The 23,987-nt window shown below is 45.1% G+C and overlaps 1 protein-coding gene across 11 annotated transcripts; it reads right to left on the bottom strand.

Annotated features, from left to right (window-relative positions):
- Positions 1 to 233: 233 nt before the first annotated feature.
- Positions 234 to 17,727, bottom strand: CLTA (clathrin light chain A). 11 transcript variants are annotated; one of them, XM_068973837.1, is made up of 7 exons: positions 17,407 to 17,727; positions 15,889 to 15,907; positions 12,769 to 12,791; positions 10,370 to 10,487; positions 5,866 to 5,977; positions 2,829 to 2,882; positions 234 to 663 (listed from the first exon to the last, which is right to left on the bottom strand). In XM_068973837.1, the coding sequence occupies exons 1-7, from the start codon at positions 17,617 to 17,619 to the stop codon at positions 492 to 494; spliced, it is 711 nt and encodes a 236-aa protein (XP_068829938.1). In that variant the 5' UTR covers positions 17,620 to 17,727; the 3' UTR covers positions 234 to 491. The 11 variants fall into 11 exon arrangements, with proteins under 11 accessions (XP_068829938.1, XP_068829934.1, XP_068829939.1 ...); XM_068973833.1 differs by lacking the exon at positions 15,889 to 15,907 and adding an exon at positions 1,627 to 1,662 and having other exon boundaries at positions 12,769 to 12,806; positions 17,418 to 17,727; XM_068973838.1 differs by lacking the exon at positions 2,829 to 2,882.
- Between the last annotated feature and the right edge of the window lie 6,260 nt (positions 17,728 to 23,987).

Below are 23,987 nucleotides of genomic sequence, written 5' to 3'. Positions count from 1 at the left end.
GAACTTTCAGGCAACCTTAGTCCCCTTTCAAATGGAAAGGTCCACAGACTCCCACTACAGACAGTGGAGACGCAGAGCTGTTTTAGTTCAAGGCAGGGTGGGCACCCAATGGCTGTGCCTCCTTAGCCCTAGAAAGGATAAAAGGAAATTCCTCACTGACCTCACTCCCAACTGCAGCACACCTTGAGATCAATAATGAAGCTTCATGTTTATTTCTTGGAACAGAAATTTATTCTCAGAATAATGCACAAAAGCATAGGTTGAGGCTGCCGTTGGGAGGCCTCCCTCCCTTCCTCTGCCGCCACCTCCCCTCCTCTTTGAATGCCAGGGAGAACACAGTTGAAGGAAACATGCAATCACAAACAATGATCAACTCTAAAGACAAAAGGTTTGGTCCAAAAGAACTCAACATAATTAATCCAATTACCGTGAAGAGCTTCACTGAGTAGGATTAAGATATTGCAGATGTAGTGTTTCCACAGGGTGGCTCTTCAGTGCACCAGGGGGGCCTGCTTGAGGGAGATGAGGACAGAACGCATGCGGGAGACATCTTTGGCCTGCTTGCTGGACTTAGGGTTAAAGTCACACAGCCGGGCCACCCGTTCCCACTCAGTGCCTGGGGACGACTCCTCAATGTCATTTACAAAGGCTTCTTCTGCTGCCCTGAAAGCAACAACAAAAGATGCTGATTTAACGCAGACTCCCCATGTGAGCTACCTAGTGGCTACCTTGTTATGGAAACAACTGCCTCTGTATGCCTGACCTAAAAGCATTCTGATTTTCCGAAGACTAACAGCCCTGGCCCAGGTCAAACTCAGGAGCAGACACATGGCCAGCTTTCCTAGGCACAGGGTGCCCGGACTGCTATGTAAAATGTTGGAATACAGGTGTTTGGTTCAGGGCTCTCTCCCTCTCTGTTGATACAGAGAATTAAAGCAAGTCCTTAGCCAGCTACTTACTGCCTTCTTTAGCAAGGGCAAAACAGCAGGCTGGCCAAGAACTTGAACAGTGGTTTATGCTGGCCTGTACTGAATTTTAAGTAAATTTAGAGACTTCAAAAGAAGCCCACAGGTCACTCTGCACAATAGCCTCTGGATTTATTCCAAAGGCTGGAGACAAACAGGGCAGATCAAAAAGGAATTCAAGAGAAAGCACCCATGCTAGCAGGCACTAGAGACTAAAGCCATTCTAGAAGGGTTCGTTAGGACATTCTCCAGTTCAGCCAAAAGGTTTGCCATTTTCCCTCCAGCCAGGTGCCGTGGGCCTCTCGGGACACTCTGGCAAGGTTGGGCACCCAGCGGCTGAGAGCCGATCAGTGTGAGTTGCTTTTTGGTAGGATGCTCTTCCAACATTCGTTCACACCAAGGTCAGCCCATCCCCAGCTGGGCACTAACTGGTAGGAAATACAGCCTAAAAGGACAGTGATAAGAGGAGGGAAGACATACTATTTCATCTACTCCAACAGGCATCACGGGCAAAGCAAAAGCAATGGAGATGACTGGTCTGTGGCAACAGAGGGGTGGCACTCTCACAGGGATGGCCGTGGCAAACACTGCTGAAGCCCAGAGCCACTACAACACTCGACTTCATGGCACACACAGGGGCAGTGGGGAAGGTTTACTTAACTGTTCTAGGCTGTAGCAAGGATGGTTTATGTTTGTGCTTAAAGGTGAAGAGAAGAAAAACGAGAAAAACTTTAGGTCAGATACAGAAAATGAGAATGAGCTCAATGCAGATGGTCAGTAAGCTAGACATGCCCTTGCCACTCTGTACTCTGAGGGACGTGCAGCTGGCTTTGCTTGGCCACCCTGCTGCCCAGCAAACCCAGACTAGACCTTTCTAGTCTCCATCTCTACTCCAGAGAGAATGTGCAAAAAGCAAACCCAACACCACCTGTAAGTCCAGCATTTCACAAGTCTCACTGCAAACGCACCCAGGGGCCCAAGAAACTCAGCTCTACCTCCTAGCTGGTTGACGAGCTCAAGGTCAAGGCCCTAAGAGGCTCTACCAGACCTCAGCCTGTGGTCTACCCTTCCCACAAGTTCTCTTCCTCCATTCCACCCTCACCTCCCTTATGTCAAAAGGCTAGTAGGCTAGTCCTAAAAGGAGGAAACACACAGTTGAGCAATACTGCTGTGATAACAGGAATTCTTAAAACAAACTCTCTCAGAGAAGATGCAGTTTTCTTCAGGGGTAAAAGCCACCATGGCCTGTATCAGACAGCTTTGGCTATCTGGCTATCTTGACCTCAAAGTTGGGGGTCTCTCTATGTCAGTGTGGGGGACACGACATCAGAAGCTGGCAACTAAACAACTATTTCTGATATGAGGCCACAGAGAAACAACTGCGGACCCCCAGAGGAGACAGCCCCCTCTGCTCTGACTCTTCTGCCCGGAGGAAGAAGCAACCAACCCCATGTTCTTCAAAGGAATCAAGTATGGAAAATGCTGCCCACACTGGCTCCTAACCCAGGACTTTCCCCTCCCCCTCCCCTTCCCATCTGGGGCAGGGTGGCAGCAACAAGAGGTCAGAGTCCCCAATCCCCAATTCCAAAACCTTCCCAGATGAGATCACAAATGACCCACATTTTAAAAGTGTTAGCTTCCTTCCCTCCAAAACCGCAAAATGAAAAATGGCAACCAGAGTTGCAGAGAGATGTGATTCTGTGATAATGGAACATACCCCCAGCTTATCAACTCTTAAGCAGCCCCCACAGTGCCAATCTGAAATAATTTAAAAAGCAAAGCAACTTGTGACATAAAAGGAGCATTAACTCTAAACAAAAAGTAGGAATTAAAACAAGAAAAGGAATTAGTTTTGCAACATACACATAACCAATCACGTCAGCGAAGGGTTGTTTGTAGAAAGCTTCATCTGCCACCCTAGACAGCAAGAGGTCCAAAAGGCAGGCAAGCAGGCAGGAAAAAAGAGAGAACATTGAGAAGCAGGAACATCTCAAATCCATAGTAGAGGCACAGTGCTCTGGGGAGCTGCTCCCAAGGCTCCATCCTAACCCAGCGAAGGCGCCAGCACTGACACTGCAGGTAAGGCTCCCTCTGGCCTTCCCCACAGGCTTCTGCAGACAGTGCTGTCAGCTTCACCCCCAGGCCTTACCCTAGCAACGACGAGCATCTCCTAAGTATCCACTGATGGGCTGAGCCCTTTGACAAGACGTTGTGTCCGTTCTATCCTCAACCCCAAACAACCTAGGGACACTGAATGTTACTTTACAGATGACGTGATAGGAAGGGAGGCCTCACGATGAAGCAAAGTGTTCAGCAGTAAGTGGCAACAGGGGCAGCAGAGCTCACAACCAAGGCTGCCTGATTTCTTCCTTGTAGTTACTGCTGCTCCCCAGCTGGTCCACACTCGGGAAGCCACGCCCCTTCCTGCCAGCCTCAGTAAACATCCCTGGGCACCAATGCTGCCAGACACCAGGCATGCTCGGGCCCAAAGCCAGCTTAACCTTGGATTATCCAACTACTACTTCCCCACACTGACTGGCTGGGACCAATCTTCTATATCCTGGGACCATGCAGTCATCTCAAAACGGCACCTTAAAGAAGAAAGCTGCTGGAGGCAAGCAGCGAGAGGCCTGCAGACAGGGGTCCTGGCTCCGGCACCAGTGAATTGCGGGTCCCTGAACACAACTGTCTGTCCACTCAGTTCCTGCCAGACTTGACTGCTTTGATGATGGACAGCCCAGAAACCAGCACCTCATCCTTAACTTTCACATTGGAATGGGTCAAAATGGGAACTCTGGGACAAGGAGGAATGGGGTGAGCTGGGTGGAGGAGTTTACAAAGCAGGGGAGAGGCTCAGTCCCTGGGCAGCCCAGCCCCCCTCGCCCAGCATGGGTGGACAGGGAACCTCCCTCAAGGAGTCTTACCCTGTCCTTTGCCTGGTGAGTTTGGGGCATAGGAGTGGGAGGGAGGTTTTTAAGGACAGTCATGACTGGTCATTAACCTAAGCTCACATATTTATTTGAAGAGAAATTCTAGTAATTTATTTTTAAACTCAGACCCTTGCTTTACTCCCATTTTGGTTTATACATAGGAGGTGTTTTGTGGAAATTTAAAGAAAGCCTGATTGTAATTCCCCAGTGAGTCAGGAGAAAAACAAGAGTAGTTTGTGGGCACACGGAGTGGGAGGGAAAGGGAAGGCAGGCCAGCTTGTAAACCCAATCCTTTCAGTTTACAGAAAGGCCGAAACCTAATCAATTTCAACTTGTGTCTGCCTCTACTGGGAGAGAATAAAGGTTTAATGACTCCTGTTCAAGGCGTGACTAAGACAACAAAAGTTTGTGCCAGGCTTTTACTCCTTTGCAGCTAGCTTGAGACGAAGGAGCTGCTGGTAACAGGACAGCACAGCACCAGAACGAAAGGAAAACCACACACACCAACTCGGGCGCCCTTCCACCTGCTTTGTTCTTTACCCACCAGACAGAGGGCCTGAAAGCAGCAATCCTTAGGCAAGGCGGAAAAGGACCCTGAACATGGAGGGCCAGCTGGGTTTTACCAAGTACTTAGAGCAGACCCAGCCTGACGCAACTCACTAGGGTAAAAGGCGCCTCTCACGGTGTCTGTGCAAAGCACCCACCCTTCTTTCTTCAGAAATCTGAACTTGCACCTGGGGGGAGTAATCTTGAATGAGTACATTGTAAAGGAACCTGGGCCCATCAGCTTCAAACTAACCACAATCTCTCAGCAGGAGCCCCGGTGGCTAACGCTACTCTTAGCAACTCAACTCCAACCAGAGAGCAGCCCCACCATATTTGCAACAGAACTGCAAGCGGAACCGGACAGCACGCCTGCAGAGTCCATGCCCCAGAGGAAGGCGGCCAGGGGAGAGGCTCGAGCCCGGCGCCCGAGGGAGTGACAGAGCCGAGAAAGGCCAACGGGAGGCAGGCGGCGAAGGCTGCTGCGCACGCAGGCCGCCTGTGCTGCCGCGGCTGCCCCACAACGGCAAAGAGGCCAGCTCCCTCTTGTCCGGAAGATGTCCACCTAAGAGCTACCAGAGACAAGGGCACGAAGGTTCCTTCCCACGGAAAGTACAAACAGCCCCAGGCCGAATCTGATCTTTCTCTGCACTGCAGTGAGTGGAGTGACTGCAGTGACAGCCAGTTCCGGGTCTGGCAGGGGAAGCAAGCCCACTGCCTGCACCCAGGCAGACAGCGCTGCCCCTGCCTCTCTTTCTGAGCTGCTTCCAAGTGGACTCCGAGAGCTCAGAGCATTTAAAGGCCACAGTTTCTGGCTGGTGGTCATAGGAGAGCGACCGTGTTTACTCCCTCCAACTACTCAACCTTCAATGAGTGTGGAAATTCAGAAAAGAGTCACCTCAAGATTTTCTTAGACACAGATGACAAGCACCCAGAGAACCCTTAATCCTGAAGTCACTGTGTGGGAACATCCTGGCCACCTGGCGACAGAGCACACATCCCCACTATTGGACCCTTGAGCAGCCTGCAGAGATCTAACCTGTATTTAGGGGCCGTGACATGACGGAGTCTATAATCGTCTCTGAAGTACTGAGATCCTGGAATAGTGATGACAGCGGCCTTTCATTTCAGGGTTAGGTTGTTAGACACAGGCTTGATCCATGAGATGATACTGCCTTCTGCAGAATCACACCATTACAGGCGGTGCAGACTAACCACTCTCAGCTGTAGAGCCAGACTCACCCCAACTAGGGTGGGGAAAAACAGGCTGAGTTACTCTTGCAAAGACCAGAGAGACTTACAACCTTCATGTTTCACATATATTTTTTAAAACCTGCAGACATTTCACACTAAAAGAGGCGGCAGCTGAAAACCTACACTGGCTGGTGGAGATGGACCTGTCTGTACGGGAAGCAGCGTAGACTGACCTGTTGTTGGCTTTTGTCTTCTGTAGCTGCTCATCCTGCCTCGCGTACCACTCGTCCAGCTCCTTTATTGCTTTTTCTTTCCACTCCGCTTCCTGCTTCCGAGAATTGGCATCTTTAAGGAAAGGAAGAGAAAGACAATACAAATGAGGCAAAATGCAAACTGAAGTTCACTTCATTTCTTTGGGGCTTATTAACCTCGCTGTGCGCGGGTGCATGTTAGAAGGCAAACAGTAGGCAATGAAGATTAAATTCTGTTTTCCTCATTTGTATGTCCAGCTGCCTGTATCAGCAATTCTATGCAAGGTGTTTCAGCACAATTTATCCCAGTCCACCTACACCCTAGTGGATCACTAGTTTGGGGGTTTGAAGTAGAGAGAAGTGGAAATACAATTTCTAAAAAGGCTTTTGAGACACCAACTGGGTAGGAAGCAACTACAGATGATTCTTTAATAATGCTGCCAGGTCAGGGTGGACTATTCATATTAGACCATCTTCTAATTAAATCTCCTCACAAACTATATTCCACACCCCAAGCTGGATAATTAATGGTTTTGTGAACAGAAGGCAGCACTCTCTTCACCAGATGCACACTTACGGAGCAGGGAGATATCAAAAAAACTACTCGAGGTAGAGATGATTCCAGAACCAGGCAAGAGCAGCATATAGATGGAATTGAGGGGACCACAAAATATCTACTCCTGCTCAGACAGCAGAGTGAGTTTGTGGCAGAGCTAGGACAGAAGAACGAGAAAAATTCCAGTGGGGAGAAGTGTAGGGGTATTAATCGCTTTCCAAAAGGTTCTAGATGAGAGAGCGCAAAAGCACACCTAGGCCTGCCACACTGGATCCTCAACCATGAAGTTCCTCAGAACTAAATATGAGTTTCCCTAAGATACTGAGCTAAAGACACATGTCAGTAAACGGTACAGAGAAAGAAATACAGGTCATACTACTGCCACAGCTGAGCCCTGAGTTCATCCTGCACTGTCACTTGAAGCACATTCTCAAGGATGTCCTCGCTGGCAGGTTCCTTCACACACATCTCATTTTAATTTTACAACAATCCCAAGAAAGCAAACTAGTTCCACAGTCAGCAGTGAGAAAAACTACAGCTCAGCAAGTCCGAGTAACTTTCCCAACAGTTGTAAGTGGCCAAACCAAGATTCATACCAAGATTTGACTCTAAAGCTCATACGTTCTTACTTCATTGTGCTGTCTCTAGGGTGAGGGACGGAAAGGGAGGCAGACACAACAGTAGTCACAACTGTGACCGCCAGCAGATGGGCACCAGTGATCCAGACTGGAGTCTGGACAATGCAGAGTCAGAGCCCAAAACGTAATGGGTGTCCTTGAGGAGAGTAGAAAGCAGACAACTTCTTGAAGGAAGAAATGATGCTTTCAGGGGCAATTTTAGGGCCTCTGCAAGAAAGGTCTTGCAGTAACAACTGGCAGAACACTGTCTGTAACTACTAGAAATAGTCTGGTAGCAGCTAAAAAATCCCCCAAAGTTTCCTATTATAAGGAACTTTTACCCAGTTTTCTAACTTTTCAGAAGGTGACCAACCTAATGCTCAAGAAAAGTATTTCACTCAAAATTCTCCACTGGTAAGTATACCAGTGAACTTCTGATGTGTGTCTGTCCGTGGCGTTAAGTGTATGTGCAGCGGAGGGCGCTGTGATGCAGGGAGAGATGCTGTGGGCCAATGGCACCCTGTGGACATGAAAATGAAAAAAATTTTAAATATAAGGCCTCCTTTTCAGGAGTTGTTAAATTACTTCCAAAAAATTAGTTTTGGATTGGGGAGTATTTTCCTTTTGTGTCATCTAATGATTTTTTTTTAAAAAAGGTTATATATTAGAATCAAAATATGGAAATGTATCCCTGAAAAAGTAGTCAAAAACTGTGTCCATTTGCACAGATTATAGTTAATGCATAACATAGTGCCTGTAAACCACCTTCTTGCTTTTATAGATTTAAGAAGTGACACTGGCAATGAGAATTTAGAATCCTTAAATGCTTAGCTTGATGCAGCAAAGATCCCAGCTGTAATACAAGCTCCTTCTACCTGGGAGGGAGAAGGCAGAGCATGGCTCACGGACAGCCGTCTTCTCTGGTCATGCTCATTACTGTTCACAGCAAAGTATTGGAAAACACTTCCCACAGCCAAGCTGAAAACCATGGCTACTGCTTATCTATTTTTAGCATCTTGCACTTTCTCATAGTTCTTGCAAGGGAAAAAGGTGAAACTGCAGAAACACCTAATTCATGGACCAACTTAATTCAATTCCATTGGAACATGAGGCCAAATATTTGACTTCCCTCAGGAAGGCATCTTAAGAAAACAACACTTTGTGGAATATTCCCAAAGAGCCCAAATTGTTAACTGAAAATGAAAATGAAATTTTTCCACACACCAAAGTATACTCTTCTCCATGTAGAAGTCAACTTTGCTAAACTTTGGGGAAAGAGAAAAGATATATCTGAGTTCTGCAACATGAAGAAGATTCCAGTAGCAATAATAGTTGCTACGTCAAGTCTTGCCTCAAAGTCTACTCAGAAGAGATACTTAAAGAATAGCAAGGAGCAAGGCTGCTAGCACCATGAAGACCAATCTTCACCTTTTAAAAACTACACTATTCAGTACAGGGACTACTAGCTTCATATGGCTATTTAAATTTATTAAAATTAAATAAAATTTAAAATTCAGTTTCTCAGTCATACTAGCCACAAGCAGCTACTGGTTACATTCAGAACAGCACTGATACGGAACATTTACATCAAAGAAACTACTATTGAATAATGCTGAAAGATTAAGTGTGCCCGCTGTTTGGAAAGCCACATAAATTACACTGGAGAGACACTAATTGGCTGTATTATCTGGGTCAAGTCCTTTCCTATTTCTAGGTGTCAGTTACACCATCTGAGTCATGTTTTCACTAGTTCAGTCATTCTCAAGAAGGAATAATAATGCTGTCACTGTGGTTACAGACGCATATTGCTATTTCTAGAGGTACAATAAAATATTTATGCATAAAGTATCTGGTGTCTGTATCTGAATGGATCAGAAAAAAAAGTTATGTGTATATTCACAATACACATAAATGTGTAGGCATGTGAGTGGGCTTCCCTTGTGGCTCAGCTGGTAAAGAATCCGCCTGCAATGCAGGAGACCTAGGTTCAATCCCTGGGTTGGGAAGATCCCCTGGAGAAGGGAAAGGCTACCCACTCCAGTATTCTGGCCTGGAGAATTCCATGGACTGTATAGTCCACCAGGTAGCAAAGAGTCAGACACGACTGAGCGACTTTCACTGCACTTTCACATTAGTGTATGAAACATATACAGGATTTCCCTGGTGATCCAGTGGTTAAGAATCCACCTTTCGATGCGGAGACATGAGTTCCATCCTTGGTTAGGGAAAGAAGAATCCACATGCTGCGGGGTAACTAAGCCTGCGTGCCACAACTAAAACCTGCCATAGATGAATAAATATTTAAATACCAAAAAATAAAAACGTATACACACACCTCATTTATATAAAGAGCCAAATATGGCAAAATGTTCACTACTGAACCTGAAGGAAGGGGCACATTTTATTCTCACTCTTTCTATGTTTGAAATTTTAATAAAAAGTTGAGAAGAGTACTCCACGGTTAACATCCCCTGCCCCACCACACCTTTTCAACACCCATGGACAGATACCAAGTCTCTCCTAATCTTGACCAACAGCTGACACTCCATGGAGAAGGCTCTTCACCAAAGGCCAGGCTGACTGGCACTGACCTTGGGCTTGGCCTGCCCTGAAAATGCTGTAAGCTAAGTGCAATGCTGCTGAGAGATGGGTATGGATTCTGAAGCAGGGCAGATTTAAGCTGAAATTCTGACTCTACCACTTTTAGCTGTGTGATTCAAAAACTTACTCTTCCTATGATCCTCCTTTTCCTCACCCATAAAAACTTAAGAACTCACAGGGATGTTAGCGTAAGAAGACCCAATTGTACATATTTCCTAACATTCCTCACGTTTTCCTCTTATTACCTTAAATTCAGCCTTCAAATTGTCAATGGACTGTGCAGTCCCTCGCATGGATATAACATCTTCAGGTTTATGAAGCACTTTCATATATACCATCTCTGACTACCCTTGGGGTTGGTAACACTGATCTTACTTCACAGATGAAGAAACAGACTCTAAGGTTTGAGCAACCAAGTGCCCGCAGCTAGTAAAGAGTTACGGTTTGGCCTGGAACCCAGTCTTTCACTCCAAGACTCTTTCCACAGCACCACTCTGCCCTTTCTGAGAAGGGAGGGTGCACTTGTGACTCTGGGCTTGTGACGAAGCATCTCCATGTAGGTGGTGGTGTGATCTTCTCATTGTGACACATACCCTCCCCAAAACTGGACAAGGACATTACGGCTAATTCAAGTTAAAAATGGGTAACAGTAGAGCCAAGGTCAACTATTCCACTGAAAACAGACACCCGAAGACAGAAAGGGATTCCTTACCAAGGGCTTCCAAGCGTTCCGTTTGCTCTTCTCTCCATTTACGGATACTTTCAGGCTCTGACTGCAATCGATCCACTTGTGAAATAGCTGCGTAACTGTCTGTCGGCCCATTACTCTCCTTAACAGAAAACACAGTTGTGCTCTATCAATTCCAAAACCTCCTCCCCGACATGCCCTTCACCCAAGTTAGAACCCCTGGTTACGTGCCACACTGATGGCTGCTCTAAATGTGAAGGAGCAACAACATCCTTACATGCTGGTAGGAAGCTTTCAACGTGATGCACTCAAGCCTTACAACCCACAAGGTAGGCAGAGTAGCTGTTATCCGGCTACTAAATGAGTGGGAGAAAGCAAAGTTGGGCAAGTGGGTAATGGACTTACTAGGAAAACAGTATCATCAACTTTGTTTTCCTTACTTGACAAAGAGACTGTAATATCTTCAAAGTAACAAAGGTAAATACACGATACAGTAAGGCCTAGAACCTGACACTTCCAAATGCTTATTATACAATACCGGGAAAAGTTCTCTGTATACCACCTAGGCAAAATACAGTGAATTCTAGGGAAAAGAGAGTCCAAAACAAAATGCATAGTTAGTACAGTCATACCAAGAAAAAGAAAAAAAGGCAGGCAAATGTGAATCAGAGTGTATGTGGCAGTGGGTAGGAGGGAGCAGGTGGGTAGGGGGCTGACTCTTCTTTATAGTGGCTAAGATTGGGGAGCTAGTAAACAAATTGATAAAGATTCAAATGGAATCTAATCTTTAGAGAATTATTGCACCTACTGAACTAGGAACATTACCAGCTTAACCTCAGCAGACTATAAACAAAGATGGAAAGCAAATGATTTACAGTAGTATTCACTTATTATTAGAACCGTCCATGTTTCAGCCATATGAACCCTTTATCTCCCAAACACCTTGCAAGGCAAATTTTTATTCCCATTGCACAGCTGGAGGATTAAACGGAGACCCAGGTAAATGACATGTCCAAATTCATAGCTAGTAAGAGACAGAGTCAGGACTGAACCCCATTCCATCTCCCTCTAAAGGCCAAGCTCTAAACCAGGGTTTGGAAACTATAGCCAGCTCAGCCACCTGTTTCTATAATTAAATTTTATTGAAATAGAGCCATGACCATTTATTTACATACTGTCCATGGATTTTTTTGGTATAGCAACATAATAATCTGACACAGAACTTACGCTCTACAAAGCTTAAAATGTTTACTATTAATATCGGTCCTTTACAGAAAGTTAGTCCACTCTTGGGATAAACCAATTAAGACTAATCTCATCCTTCTTGACAGTTAACTGGTTAAGGCTGCGCAGAAACCCAGGCAGAGGCAAAGCACCAAGCTATTTCCCTGAACTACAGTGAAAAGGGAAACATCTAGTCAAAAGGGAAACAGAGGACTTTTGTTGAGTGGTTGGGAGAAACCCCCTGCTGTTCTAGATGGTATGACACGGCCATGTTGAGACCTGAAGTGCTTGCAGTCATTCTGCCACCATGAAAGAGTATAAAACTGCACAGTCAGCTAGCGGAACCAGAACCCTAGAGGAAGTGAGTCAGAATCCTGGTTCGAGGACCCCTGGCCTATCGGAGTTCTTTCAATTCTAAGAAATAGTAAATTCTCTGTATTTAAGCCCATGTCAAGTTGGGCTGGTGGGCTTCCCTGGTGGCTCAGTAGTAAAGAACCTGCCTGCCAATGTAGGAGACACAGGTTAAGTCCCTGGGTCGGTAAGATCCCCTGGAGAAGGAAATGGCAACCCACTTCAGTATTCTTGCCCGGAGAATCCCACAGACAGAGGAGACGGGCATGGTACAGTCCATGGTTTCACAAGAGCTGGACATAACTTAATAACTAAACAAGTTGGGCTGGTAACCAAAAGCTCAACAACACAGAGGGAAAATAATGGTAGTTATCACAAACACCAGCCACCCCCACCGTCACTATAATCTAAAAGCTAAATGGTTCAAATGTTGGTCCTACCACAGACTACCTTTGTTACTTTCAAACTCCTGGTTTCACCTCTGTATGCCTTATGTGTAAATGGGAATAACAATAGCATAGCCCCCTCAGGTTGCTGTGAGAATTAAAATTCAGTCCAGTGTTTGACACCACATGGCACACTGTCAGCCACTGCCACCATCATGATGAAGGGTCATTTCTTGAGAATAAAGTTGGTACCACTAGGGCCAGGCCAATCACGTTTTAAAAGAATGCTCTATCAATGTCTCTCTTCAAATCCTTCCACTTTGGCAGGTAACATACCAGTTACTGATACACCCAGCAAAGTCAAAGGAGTGGCATCCTTTCTAGGTCAGTCAGTTCAAATCACAGAGAAGACTCTCAACACTATCATTCAACATCATCAGAGCTGTTGTACAGAGTCTGTACCTGGTAGTATTCTCCATTCGTCACTCCATCAACAGCATCTGCAAGACATAAGATTTCAATCTGTCAGTAAGTGCTGGGCAAATGCTAGGTCAAAAGGTTATAAGGCAGGACATAGTATTACGTGTTGTTAGTACTCTAAGTTACTAAACACTATCCCCGTGCGAGATACCAGGGAGAACAATGGACAACTTTCTATTCAGTGAAACCAAGATGTGCTTATACACAAATGACTTCACCAAAATGTGGACAAATCTGTCTAAAAGCTTTTCATGAATATCTTCTGGCTTACAGAGATAATACTTAGAAGCCTGGCAGGAGAGCCTCACAGAGCAAGTTTCTCTATGAAGGTTCTAGAGAAGGCAAAGGTATGAAAGGGTGGCCTAGAATCCTTTACAGCAAACAGAGATATGCAGCTTTGTGTTTCAACCAAGGTGCTTTCTTGGGGGTCAGGACTCTCCATCCTTTGGCTGGAGTAGGTTTGGCGCCTGAGGGTCTATAGGTGAGACTTCTTGCTAATTCCTCTAGTTCTCTTGGAATTAGCCCAGAACAGTAAGATTTGGGCATATCAAAATAAAATCAGTGTTTTCAAGGATGCAAGTTACAAAAACTCATAGTATCTGATCTTATTAGCACAACTAATTATTCATGAGCTAAATGAGAAAGTCCATATCAGAAATATGAAAAATGTCTAAGACCTCGAGATTTTCAATCCATACAGTATAAAATGGAGGTCCACAGGCTGAACATATTTTCTTTAAAATACAAAGTACTTAATCAGGAAATTTCACAAAATCAGGATTTCGTGAGTGTGTGTGTGTGTGTGTGTGCGTGCGTGGATGTGTGGAGTGGGGGAGGGTGCACAGACAAGATCTGCTGATACTGGGCCTACATTCCTTAAATGAAGGCAGCCTTTATGTGCAGCATGCTCTGGACAACCTGCCAGTCCCCACTGGCCCCATTTTATGTTTTTAACCCATTCTGTGTGTCACTAATTCAAGTTACCTGACTGGTCCAATAAGCATGTGTTTCTAATCCACGCCCTGACCCAACAGCTATCACGGAGAGTCTGTACAGGGCCACACAGCAGCCCTTAGCCTTTCCCTGAAAGCTTCAAATATAGGCACCATAAAAACGCAGTGTCCACCTACATATTCTACATATTCTTTATCTGTTGGCTGACTTATCTTTACTGCCTACTATGCAGGACTTCTAGTATTTTGTCCAACTGTTTTCAAACTACCATGACTGTGTTACTGTGTAAGAGAGAAGAGATGAACCTAACAGACACAAGAACCCAAGGAGTAAAAGGAATGCGGAGGAGCTGGTGTGCGCCACCATCACAAGGTCCTCAGAAACATCCGAGCTCTTCCGAGCAGCCAGAGGCAAGGTGCCCTCAGCCACATTCTTTCCTTTGACCAGGCAGAGATTGCAAACCACTCCTCCAGTCGTCTTGGTTTCTAACTATAATAATTAAATCCAACTTAACTGCCTATTTTCCAAATCAACTTCATTCTCTTGCTTCTCCCAATTACCCTCTGCTCGGCTTTGGGAGTACTGAAAACTTTCATTTCCCCACTTAAAAAAAAAAAAAGGGAAAATGGAGACAAAAGGCCACATAATTTCATTACTCAGTCTACTAGTTTCTATTTTTTTTAGTTTATCTAATGCATATACATAAAACTTCTTTGAGCAAAATTAGACTCCGATAACAGGTGCTTTTAGTAATCCATTTATCTATATCATTAAATTCTCAACTTTTTAAGAATTAAAACACCCACTACTTACTGCTTCCATGTGCCAGGCACAATGTTAATTAAACACTGTCAATACATTAAGTTTTAATCTTAACAAATCTCTATGTATCAGCAATTGACAAATGACCTTAAAATATGTGTATAGCTGGTCCCTTGAGAGGTAAGTAAGGTGTTCTTGAAGGAGCAGGTAACTGGTGACAATGTTTTCCCTCTTAAATTTACTTTTGAGTTTGAGCATGTTTTAAAATTTTTGCTAAGGTGACAGCAGGAAAAAAACTTTAAGGTGCCCTGGTTGTGCCAAACTTCTATCCTGAGGTAATCAACCTGACATCTGAATTTCTTCTTTACTAAACTGCCTGAGTTTTGGCCATTTTTCTGATTTTGATCTCTAAGTATTCTTTCTGTATTAATTATTTGTTCTCTCACATTACAAATATTTCCCCCATTATCTTTTTGTATGATTATAATAGTTAATACCTAGAACTACTTAACTTGTATGAGACAACATCAGGCTTTTTTTCCTTTATGAGTTCTTTATCTGTTCTTATGATAAAGGCCTTTCCTACTCTTAGGAAAACAAAAAGGTATTTACTTTTATTCTGGTACTTTAAAAAAAGCCTCTTCCATCCACTTGGAGTTTATTTTTGTATAAAATTTACAAAGCGAAGTAACTGTAAATCTTTGAGCCTCAATGGCTAGTCCAGCCAGGCCTACTTTCTGGTTAGTATATTATAGTTAACAATTATCCAGTTAATATAGTCCAACCTAGGGCCATTGGCAGTGGGAGAGACTTTGATCACTCCTCCAGACACAATTCTCATCCCATAGCTCCAAGTCACGTTACTTATCCTTTAGGTCTGAAGACTCACCCAGCGTTGGCAAGTCCTTTGAGCTTTCATTAGTTACTTTTCTACTGTACTTACTGACATTCAATTGGCTCAAATGAAAGGCCTGTCTGTTGCTATAGAAACATGCAGAAGAAAGGCCACCCCAGGGCCTTGATGCATTAGGACAGCTAAGCTAGGCAACTTAATGCTCCAGAAGGAAACTTTCTAGGGACCTCAGACAGAAACAAGGACCAGAATACATTTCCAGAGAGGAAAGACTATCCCAAACCCACTTCAACTTTCACTTTCCCCAACCACTGGAAGTCAGGAAGACCTGGGTCTGAATTCCTATGGAGTCCTGTATTAGCTGAACACTGCTTAATTTCCACAATGATCAATTCTCCCCTGAAACAGAATGACACCACCACTCTACCTGCAGAGTTGCTGCATGGATCTGAAAGTACAGGGCACTGGGGCACAGCAAATGTGCGAATCACTAAGTACCATGCCTGCAATTTCCCTGAGCTTTCCTCCACCACTGCTACCAAGAAAATCACTCTCCTTAAATGTACATGCCTCTCTTACCATGAGTGCCTCTCTCAGCAGCTCCTTGATTGCTTCTCTTCTTCTCCTCCATCCATAGCCCTCAGGATTGAGGGCTTTTCCTCAGCTCTAGACTGCCTTTTCCTGACCACGTGTTCTTCCTCAGTATCCAGGAGCCACTTCACTCAGCTGGTTACCTCCCACCTCTAAACTTATGTTTTTCTCCGCATCTACTAACAACTGAGGACATCATCCAAGGCTCAGGCTGAGCCCCTCCTTCATGGAAGTTTTCCCCCAACCTGGGGGAGTTCAGATATGTTCCTCTTTCCTCAGTCTCTGCTACTGCCTCCTGTTCTGCACAGTAACACATCAGATACAGAGTTCCCTCCTAAAATCTGTTTCCTCAGTGCACCCCAAAGCCTCTCGGCTTTGTAACACCCTTCTCACCCCACTCCCAAGGAATAATGTGTATACACATCATAATAACGTGTACAGTAATTACTATACACAGCAGGAACTGTGTACAGTAATAACATACCAGGTTCTGTGTGTAAGCACTTTACAGCTGCTCTCCAATATAATCCAACCCTGTGTGGTGTTTATCTGCACCTTTTACAAAGAACATTGAGGCAGGGCAGTAGCAGTGGTTATGTAGGCTGTATGGGACCACAAAGCTAAACCCACCCTCAAGCAGTCTAGGCCAGCACAGGATCTTAACCACCAGAGACAGACAAAGAGCGAGAGAGAGAGGAGGAAAAAGAGAAAAAGAAAACATGTCCAACTAGTGCTCTAATCCCTATGGGACGTGCTGACCACTGCACGTTGTTGGTGTTTTTTTTTTTTCCTGATCAATGCACTGTTACCAACCTCAACTACGCTGTCAAGAGATCTGGCTTTAAGTCTCTAAATGCTTAGTTCACTAAGAAAGTCCTTCCTAGGAACTAAGTCAGCAATCATCCCTTCCTTCCCTTTGCCGAAAGCTTGATGACCAAGGGATCCATGTGTCCAATTATACTCTTTTCCTTTTACCTCTGCAAACTGCCATCGCCAAGATCTGCCATTCTATCCAGGACCTCTGCAGCTGGATGCGGAGTTTTTGCACATTTCTGTGTACATACTGTGTGCCTGGCCCTCCTTCCTACTAACTGGTCGGTGTAGGCTCAGATTTGCCTTAAGTCTGGCCCAGCTGCGCCAATGCGGTTGCGCCTCTGAGGCCAGGCTCAAGGCACAGCAATTGCTCAAGGAAAAGTTCCTGAACTGAATGGGCTTCCTCTGGCTCCTAAGCTTGTCATCCCGTTTTCTTGGCTTCTTCGGCACGTGCGTGCCCAAGAGCGCTCAAACACACTCTTCGGACGGACTAGGCCTGCCAAGCCTAGGTTTCCGGATGACTGGGCCGGGGGCTCGTTTCCTCTTCGCACTCCTCAACCTCCCGGACGGAGAGGCACAAGAGTTACACAGAGCTCTCAGACCCACTGTGGGCCGAGTTTCCGGAGCAGCGCTTCCGCCCCGAAAGCACCCGCACTACCTGGAATCCCCGGCGGCTCGCCGTGAGGCTGGGATCCGGGGGCGCCGCCGTCCAGGATGGCGAAGGCCTCGTCGTTCTCGATGCCCGCAATCTCGCTCTCCTGCTGCGCCAAGAAGGCCGCGGCAGGGTCCTCTTCGCCGGCCACTCCGTTCCCCAGGGCGGGACCGCCAGCGGGGACGCCGAACGGATCTAACTCAGCCATGGCGGGAAGTTCGACGGCACCGACTTTCAGAGAAACACCAACCGACCAGCAACTACCACGTCCGGCAGCGGCCGCTGTGCTTGCGCCTGCTATCAGAGGCAAGCTGGAGGAGGGAGAAGGCGGAAGCGGAAACCCGGCCCCAATATCCGGTCGGTCCAGGCGGTGTTGGAGAGCCGAAAAGGTAATACCCAATCAGAGGGCAGAAGTAGCTCCAGAGTTAACAAATCAGCAAGAGGAGAGGCGGGCCCCCGAGTAACACTCGTGACTCGGGAAGCACCTGCGTGGAGGGCGCTGAGCCGAGCCAGCACTGGGCGGGCGGGAGAAGTACGTGGTTTAAGGTAGCCTTGCTTGATCCGGCTTTAGGGCTGTACTGACCCGGGACCGCCATCTCGGACGGGACTCGCTTGCTGAACTGGGAAGTGAGGTGAAGTTAGGGCGGCGATGATTGGCCGACTGCAGAAGAGTCAAGCCACGTAGGCTTTCTGAATCTCAGTTTCCTCATTTGAAAAATAGGAACAAGAATCCGGCAGTACCTCCCTCCTAGGATTACTGGAAAAACGGAATCCTTTTATGGCTATGTACTGGCTTTCTTAAAAAAAAATTTTTTTTTCTGTTAACCCGTTGACTCCTTCTGGGTGGTTTTCTCCCTTAGAGCCGCCTGACTTATATGTAATCAAATCCACTCTGATTTTTCTCCCCCATGGTATTATCATAGGGCTTCCCTCGTGGCTCAGATGGTAAAGAATCTGCGTGCAGTGCAGGAGACCCAGGTTCAATGTCCGGGTCAGGAAGATCCCCTGCTAAAGGAAATGGCAACCCACCGCAGGATTCTTGCCTAAAACATTCTGTAGACAGAGGAGCCTGGCGGCCTGCAGTCCATGGGGTTGTAAAGAGTCGGACGCGACTGAGCAAGTAACAGAACAGTATTATTATAAAAACACGAATATACCCCCCTTTTACAAAGCCCTTTTGCAGCCGTTAGTCTTTTCAGAGCTAGACTGAAGTTTCTAAAACTGAAAAATTCCTTAAGGATCATCTGGTTCCTAGGAAAACTGAGTTCCCCCTCCCCCCGCCGCCCCCGATGTAGGAAAGAGTCAGTCCCACAGGAATTCAGTGGCCAAGAGGAAACCTAGGTCTCCTAGGCAATTCCAAACGGTGCTAGCCACAACATCTTGAATATATACACACGTTTCCTACTTAAGGACAGCAGGAATTTTGTTTAAAAACAGTTCTGTCAGTATGTTAACATTAACATGGATAGTTAATTTTGCCTATAATATAGAGAGGATGATCCTGTGATTTCCAGTTACTCATATTCATGTTGAGGTGGGTGCTTATGCACTGGTGAAAAGAAGGACCTTTCTCTTTCACCACCATCACGCCAAAAAATAAAAAGTTGAAAACAGAAACAAACCAAAAAACCCTCCAGAGGTCTAAGTTGCCTCCAGAGGTAGTCAGCAAAGGACAACCAAGTGGTTTCTAAAAATATACACTAACACTTATTGACACAAAAGGGTAATTGTTTCCTTAATACGTGTATTACCTTTAAAATCATTTAAAGTATGGAGTGTAGGAAAGTTTTGAAGAAAAACATTTAAGAACATAAAATTGTAGGACCTGAAATTTACTCAATTCCCTACCCCCTTTTTGTTTTAATGCTCATCCCTGAACATGAATTGGCTCCTCTCTAACATAAATTTGCAACAATGCATGAAGCAGTTTCATATTCATCTTCTCTTTGAAACAATATATCCTGCCCCTGTTACGGGGATAAGGAAGAGGGACTACCCTGAGGGGGTCCAAGGAAGACAACCTTTGGCTGCTTACAGCAGTAGTAGCTGAGGGACAGACAGCATTCTTTCAGAGGCAAGAGCATAACTCTGGGGAAGCCATCCGGAGAGTTACTCGCTAAAGGAGGAACCACTCATCATGCAAAGCCGACAGGTGTTTATACAATCAAAATTGGGGAAATCAGCTGAGGGCTTTAGGGATGACTTCACAGGGGAGGTGGCTTGGAGCTCAGGTATGGAATTTGGTTAAGATTTAGAAGAGATTTAGAAGATTTAGAAGAGTTTTCCCAAAGAGAGGCAATGCCAAAGAATGCTCAAGCTACTGCACAGTTGCACTCATCTCAGTTCAGTCGCTCAGTCATGTCTGACTCTTTGCGACCCCATGAATTGCAGCACGCCAGGCCTCCCTGTCCATCACCAACTCCCGGAGTTCACTCAAACTCATGTCCATTGAGTCGGTGAACTATCCAGCCTTCTCATCCTCTGTCGTCCCCTTCTCCTCCTGCCCCCAATCCCTCCCAGCATCAGAGTCTTTTCCAATGAATCAACTCTTTGCACGAGGTGGCCAAAGTACTGGAGTTTCAACTTTAGCATCGTTCCTTCTAAAGAACACCCAGGACTGATCTTTAGGATGGACTGGTTGGATCTCCTTGCAGTCCAAGGGACTCTCAAGAGTCTTCTCCAACACCACAGTTCAAAAGCATCAATTCTTTGGTGCTCAGCTTTCTTCACAGTCCAACTCTCACATCCATACAAAGGTCTGTCTGGTCAAGGGTATGGTTTTTCCAGTAGTCATGGATGTGAGAGTTGGACTATAAAGAAAGCTGAGAGCCGAAGAATTGATGCTTTTGAACTGTGGTGTTGGAGAAGACTCTTGAGAGTCCCTTGGACTGCAAGGAGGTCCAAGCAGTCCATCCTAAAGGAGATAGTCCTGGGTGTTCATTGGAAGGACTGATGTTGAAGCTGAAACTCCAATACTTTGGCCACCTGATTCGAAAAGCTGACTCATTTGAAAAGACCCTGATGCTGGGAACGATTGAGGGCAGGAGGAGAAGGGGACAACAGAGGATGAGATGGTTGTATGGCATCACCAACTCGATGGACATGAGTTTGGGTAAACTCCGGGAGTTGGTGATGGACGGAGAGGCCTGGCACGCTGTGGTCCGTGGGGTAGCAAAGAGTCAGACACAACTGAGCGACTGATCTGAACTGAACTAGAAGAGTTACTCCTTGGTGGCGTAATACTACACTTGTGTAAGGTTTCATAGCTTGGCATGTTTGGGGAACAGAGAGTAAGTTAATTTTGCTGGGCCTGAAGGGCCTAAGAAGAGGAATAATTGAAGGTAAATTTAGAGACATATGCTGGGGCCCTGAATGCTAATAAAACAAGGAGTCTTTTTAGCAACGGAATTCTGGAAGGTTCCAGAAAAAGGAATGCTTTGATCACCGTGCTACTTAGGAAATTAATCTTGTCCCTATGTGCAGGATGGATAGGGGCAGAGGCTGTGGGGAAGAAGTTAAGGAATGACACGATGAAGGTCCAGGCGGGGCAATAGTACAGAGCTGGATGGGGAGCATTGATGGGAAGTCCCTACTGCCACAGGAAGTAGGGACTGGGAGAGATGCGAGGAGGAAAGAATGATCATAAAGCATATCTGCAGTCACCAAAGCCACTAGTTTACTGCCTCTGGGGAGTTCCAGTGATTGACAGGAGACAGAGAAGGCCTAGGAGACACACAGGAGGTAGCTCCAGGTCTGCACAAGGAGGGGAGCTCCTGGCCTGGGACGGGAGAGATGGGCAGAGGGAAGTACTGGGTGACACAGCGGGGAAGAGCTCTTGGTTCTGGGGAGAGGCAGAGATGAGACTGCACAGGTCCTTCATCAGCACTCTGCCAAAGCCTGACCAAGGGCCACATGGTGACATCTGAAGGGTCTCTGTTGAGAGATTAATACTCAGAGCGCACTCTCAAAAGCCAGAAAGGATCTGATCCAGAAGAAGGGTGGTAAGAATTGCATGTGTGCTAAGTCGCTTCAGTTGTGTCTGACTCTTTGGAACCCTGTGGACTGCAGGCCACCATGCTTCTCTGTCTGGAAGCACTGGAGTGGGTTGCCGTTTCCTCCTCCAGGGGATCTTCCCAACTCAGGGATCGAACCTGTGTCTCTTACGTCTCATGCTTTGGCAGGCGGGTTCTTTACCACTAGTGCCACCTGGGAAGCTTTACAAATTACTATACGATCGGTGCAGATGATGGTGCAGTAGGAGTGTGAAGAGGACAATGGTGAGCAAGCAAAGAGCTGAAAAGACAGAAGGGAGGCAAGTCATATTTGAGAAGTCCTAGAGAAGTTTCATACAGGAGATAAGTTCAGTATCTGTTTCTCCAACTAGACCTTTAGGGGAGGGCAGGGGCCATGTATGCCTTACATATCTTTGTATTCTCAGGGTCTTGCATTATGCCTGGCACATAGCAAGTGTTCAACAAATATTTGTTGCTGGACTTGAATGGCACTTGAGATGGGTCTCAAAGGAGACAGGTTGTGCAATATATATGATGGAGAGGAAGAAAGGCAGGCTATCCTCTGGGAATGATTCGGCTAGATGATGGAAGAGAAGGAAAGTAAATGGGTACAGCTGAAGAAAGTGTGTGGGAGTCAAATCATGGAGGGCTTGAGTGCCAGGTAAGAGTCACTAAATTTGCAGAAGCTGTGAGGAGACTTTTAAGGATTTTCCCCGGCCAGGGACTCAGTCAGAACCCTCTTCTGGAAGCTTAGGCAGTTAGCTAGGAGAGGATTCTGAAAGCAGAGAAAACAGGAAAGACTGTTTCTGTGGCTCAGGAGGAGAGGCAGGGGGCCAAGGATGATAGGTAACAGATTCTAGGTAACAGAGCAGTGAGCTTAGGTAGAAGGAAAATAATGCAGATAATATACATAGTATTTGGTAAGTGGGAGGCAGAAGCAGAGATTAATACTTACAATGTATTAGAAATTATGTCCCTTGCAACTAAGTTTTGAAAAAATTTAGATGTCACTTTAAAAATTCATAAGAAGCATGTAGATTTTAAACAGTTCTTTTAGGGAGGGCACTTTTTATCTTGTTTGGATTTCATGGTGATTCTCTTGAATCTGTGGTTTGATTTCCTTTACCAATTTGGGAAATTCTCAGCCATTTTCTCTTCTGCCATTGCTCCATTCTTTCTTTATTCTCCTTGCTAAAATTACATTATATTACATCATATCCCATTTTTTTTAATGCTCTTTTCTGTTTTTAGGAGGCAGAAAGAGAGAAAGGAGATTCACTGATAACTTTTATAGCTTGGAAAACTGTGAACAGAAATAGCCACAACAGGAAAAGCCGGTTGTGTGGAATGGGGAAGGAGATGAGACAAATGAAGAGGTCAGGTGTGGATGTATCTAGCACAAGTGACCTGTGAGATATTCAAGAGACATTCCACAGGATGTTGGATATCTAAGTCTGAGGTGTGGGAGAGAGGAGGATCTAATTGCAGCAATGGTGGGCAAGTTATTTAATAGTGGTTAGACATAGTTGAAAAGAGAATTAATGAACCAGAAGATAGAGCAGAAAAATATCCATGCTGAAACAGAACTAAAAGGATGAAAAACACAAAAAAAGAGCATTTTTTAAAAAACGGTATGTAAGGGTAAAGGAAATCAAACCACGGATTCAAGAGAATCACCATGAACTCCAAGCAAGACAGAAAGTACCCTCCCTGAAAGAATTGTTTAAAATCTACATGCCTCTTGTGCATTTTTAAATTAACATCTAAATTTTTTCAAAACTTGGTTGCAAGGGATATAATTTCTAATTATTGTAAACATTGATCCTTTCCAATAAAATTGTTGCATTGCTTTTTAAAATATATCTGGTGGCATCTAAATACCATAGAAATTTTATACCCACCATAATCCATTTTAAAATGATAGCTTTTCATTAAGAAATTTCAGATTCTTACTTTTGCTCCTTGAACACTTGCCCCATCTTCCTGATAACAAAAATATATAACATAATTAACTTTTAAAAATACCCCATTACTATAATAAAGCTCTGAATGTTAAAATTTAGTTTTGCATTGACGTCGTTATTAGCAGTATACATTTAATCAAAGCAACAAAATAAACCAGAAAATTTTATAATTACCAAATATTACTAAATATAAAAAGTAAGACTTTATTAGAACTTCACATCTTAAAAGATCTTAATGGGCTTGTATTATCTATTGCAGTGTAATTAGAAATTAGTACCTTAAAATAACCAACATTATTTCTTACAATTTCAGAGGGTCAGGAATCTATGGGGGATCTCACATGGCTTCACATCGCTGTTGTCAGGAAGCCTCAGTTCCTTGCCACATGGGCCTCTCTAAAGAGTTTCCCATGACACAGAAGTTGACACCCTCCAGAGTGAGTAATCCAAGAAAGAAAGACTGACCAAGATGGAGGCATGGTATCTTAATAACTTTATTGAGATAAAATTCACATACCATATAATTCACCCACTTAAAGTATACAGTTCAGTGGCTTTTAGTAAATTCACAGAATTGTGCATGTATCACCACTATAAAT

Source organism: Capricornis sumatraensis, chromosome 6 (genome assembly GCF_032405125.1).
Source record: "Capricornis sumatraensis isolate serow.1 chromosome 6, serow.2, whole genome shotgun sequence".
Classification (NCBI taxonomy): Eukaryota; Metazoa; Chordata; class Mammalia; order Artiodactyla; family Bovidae; genus Capricornis; species Capricornis sumatraensis.
This window is presented reverse-complemented; position numbering and strand designations above follow the sequence as displayed.

What these genes read in the sequence shown, in the direction of transcription:
- CLTA (XM_068973833.1), bottom strand. Translation starts at nt 17,619, where the DNA reads ATGGCTGAGTTAGATCCGTTCGGCGTCCCCGCTGGCGGTCCCGCCCTG. An exon ending in GGAACGCTTGGAAGCCCTTG is followed by an intron (nt 5,978 to 10,369) that starts GTAAGGAATCCC and finishes CTTTCCTTAAAG; the next exon opens with ATGCCAATTCTCGGAAGCAG. An exon ending in CCTTGCTACAGCCTAGAACA is followed by an intron (nt 664 to 1,626) that starts GTTAAGTAAACC and finishes TGTTGCTTTCAG; the next exon opens with GGCAGCAGAAGAAGCCTTTG.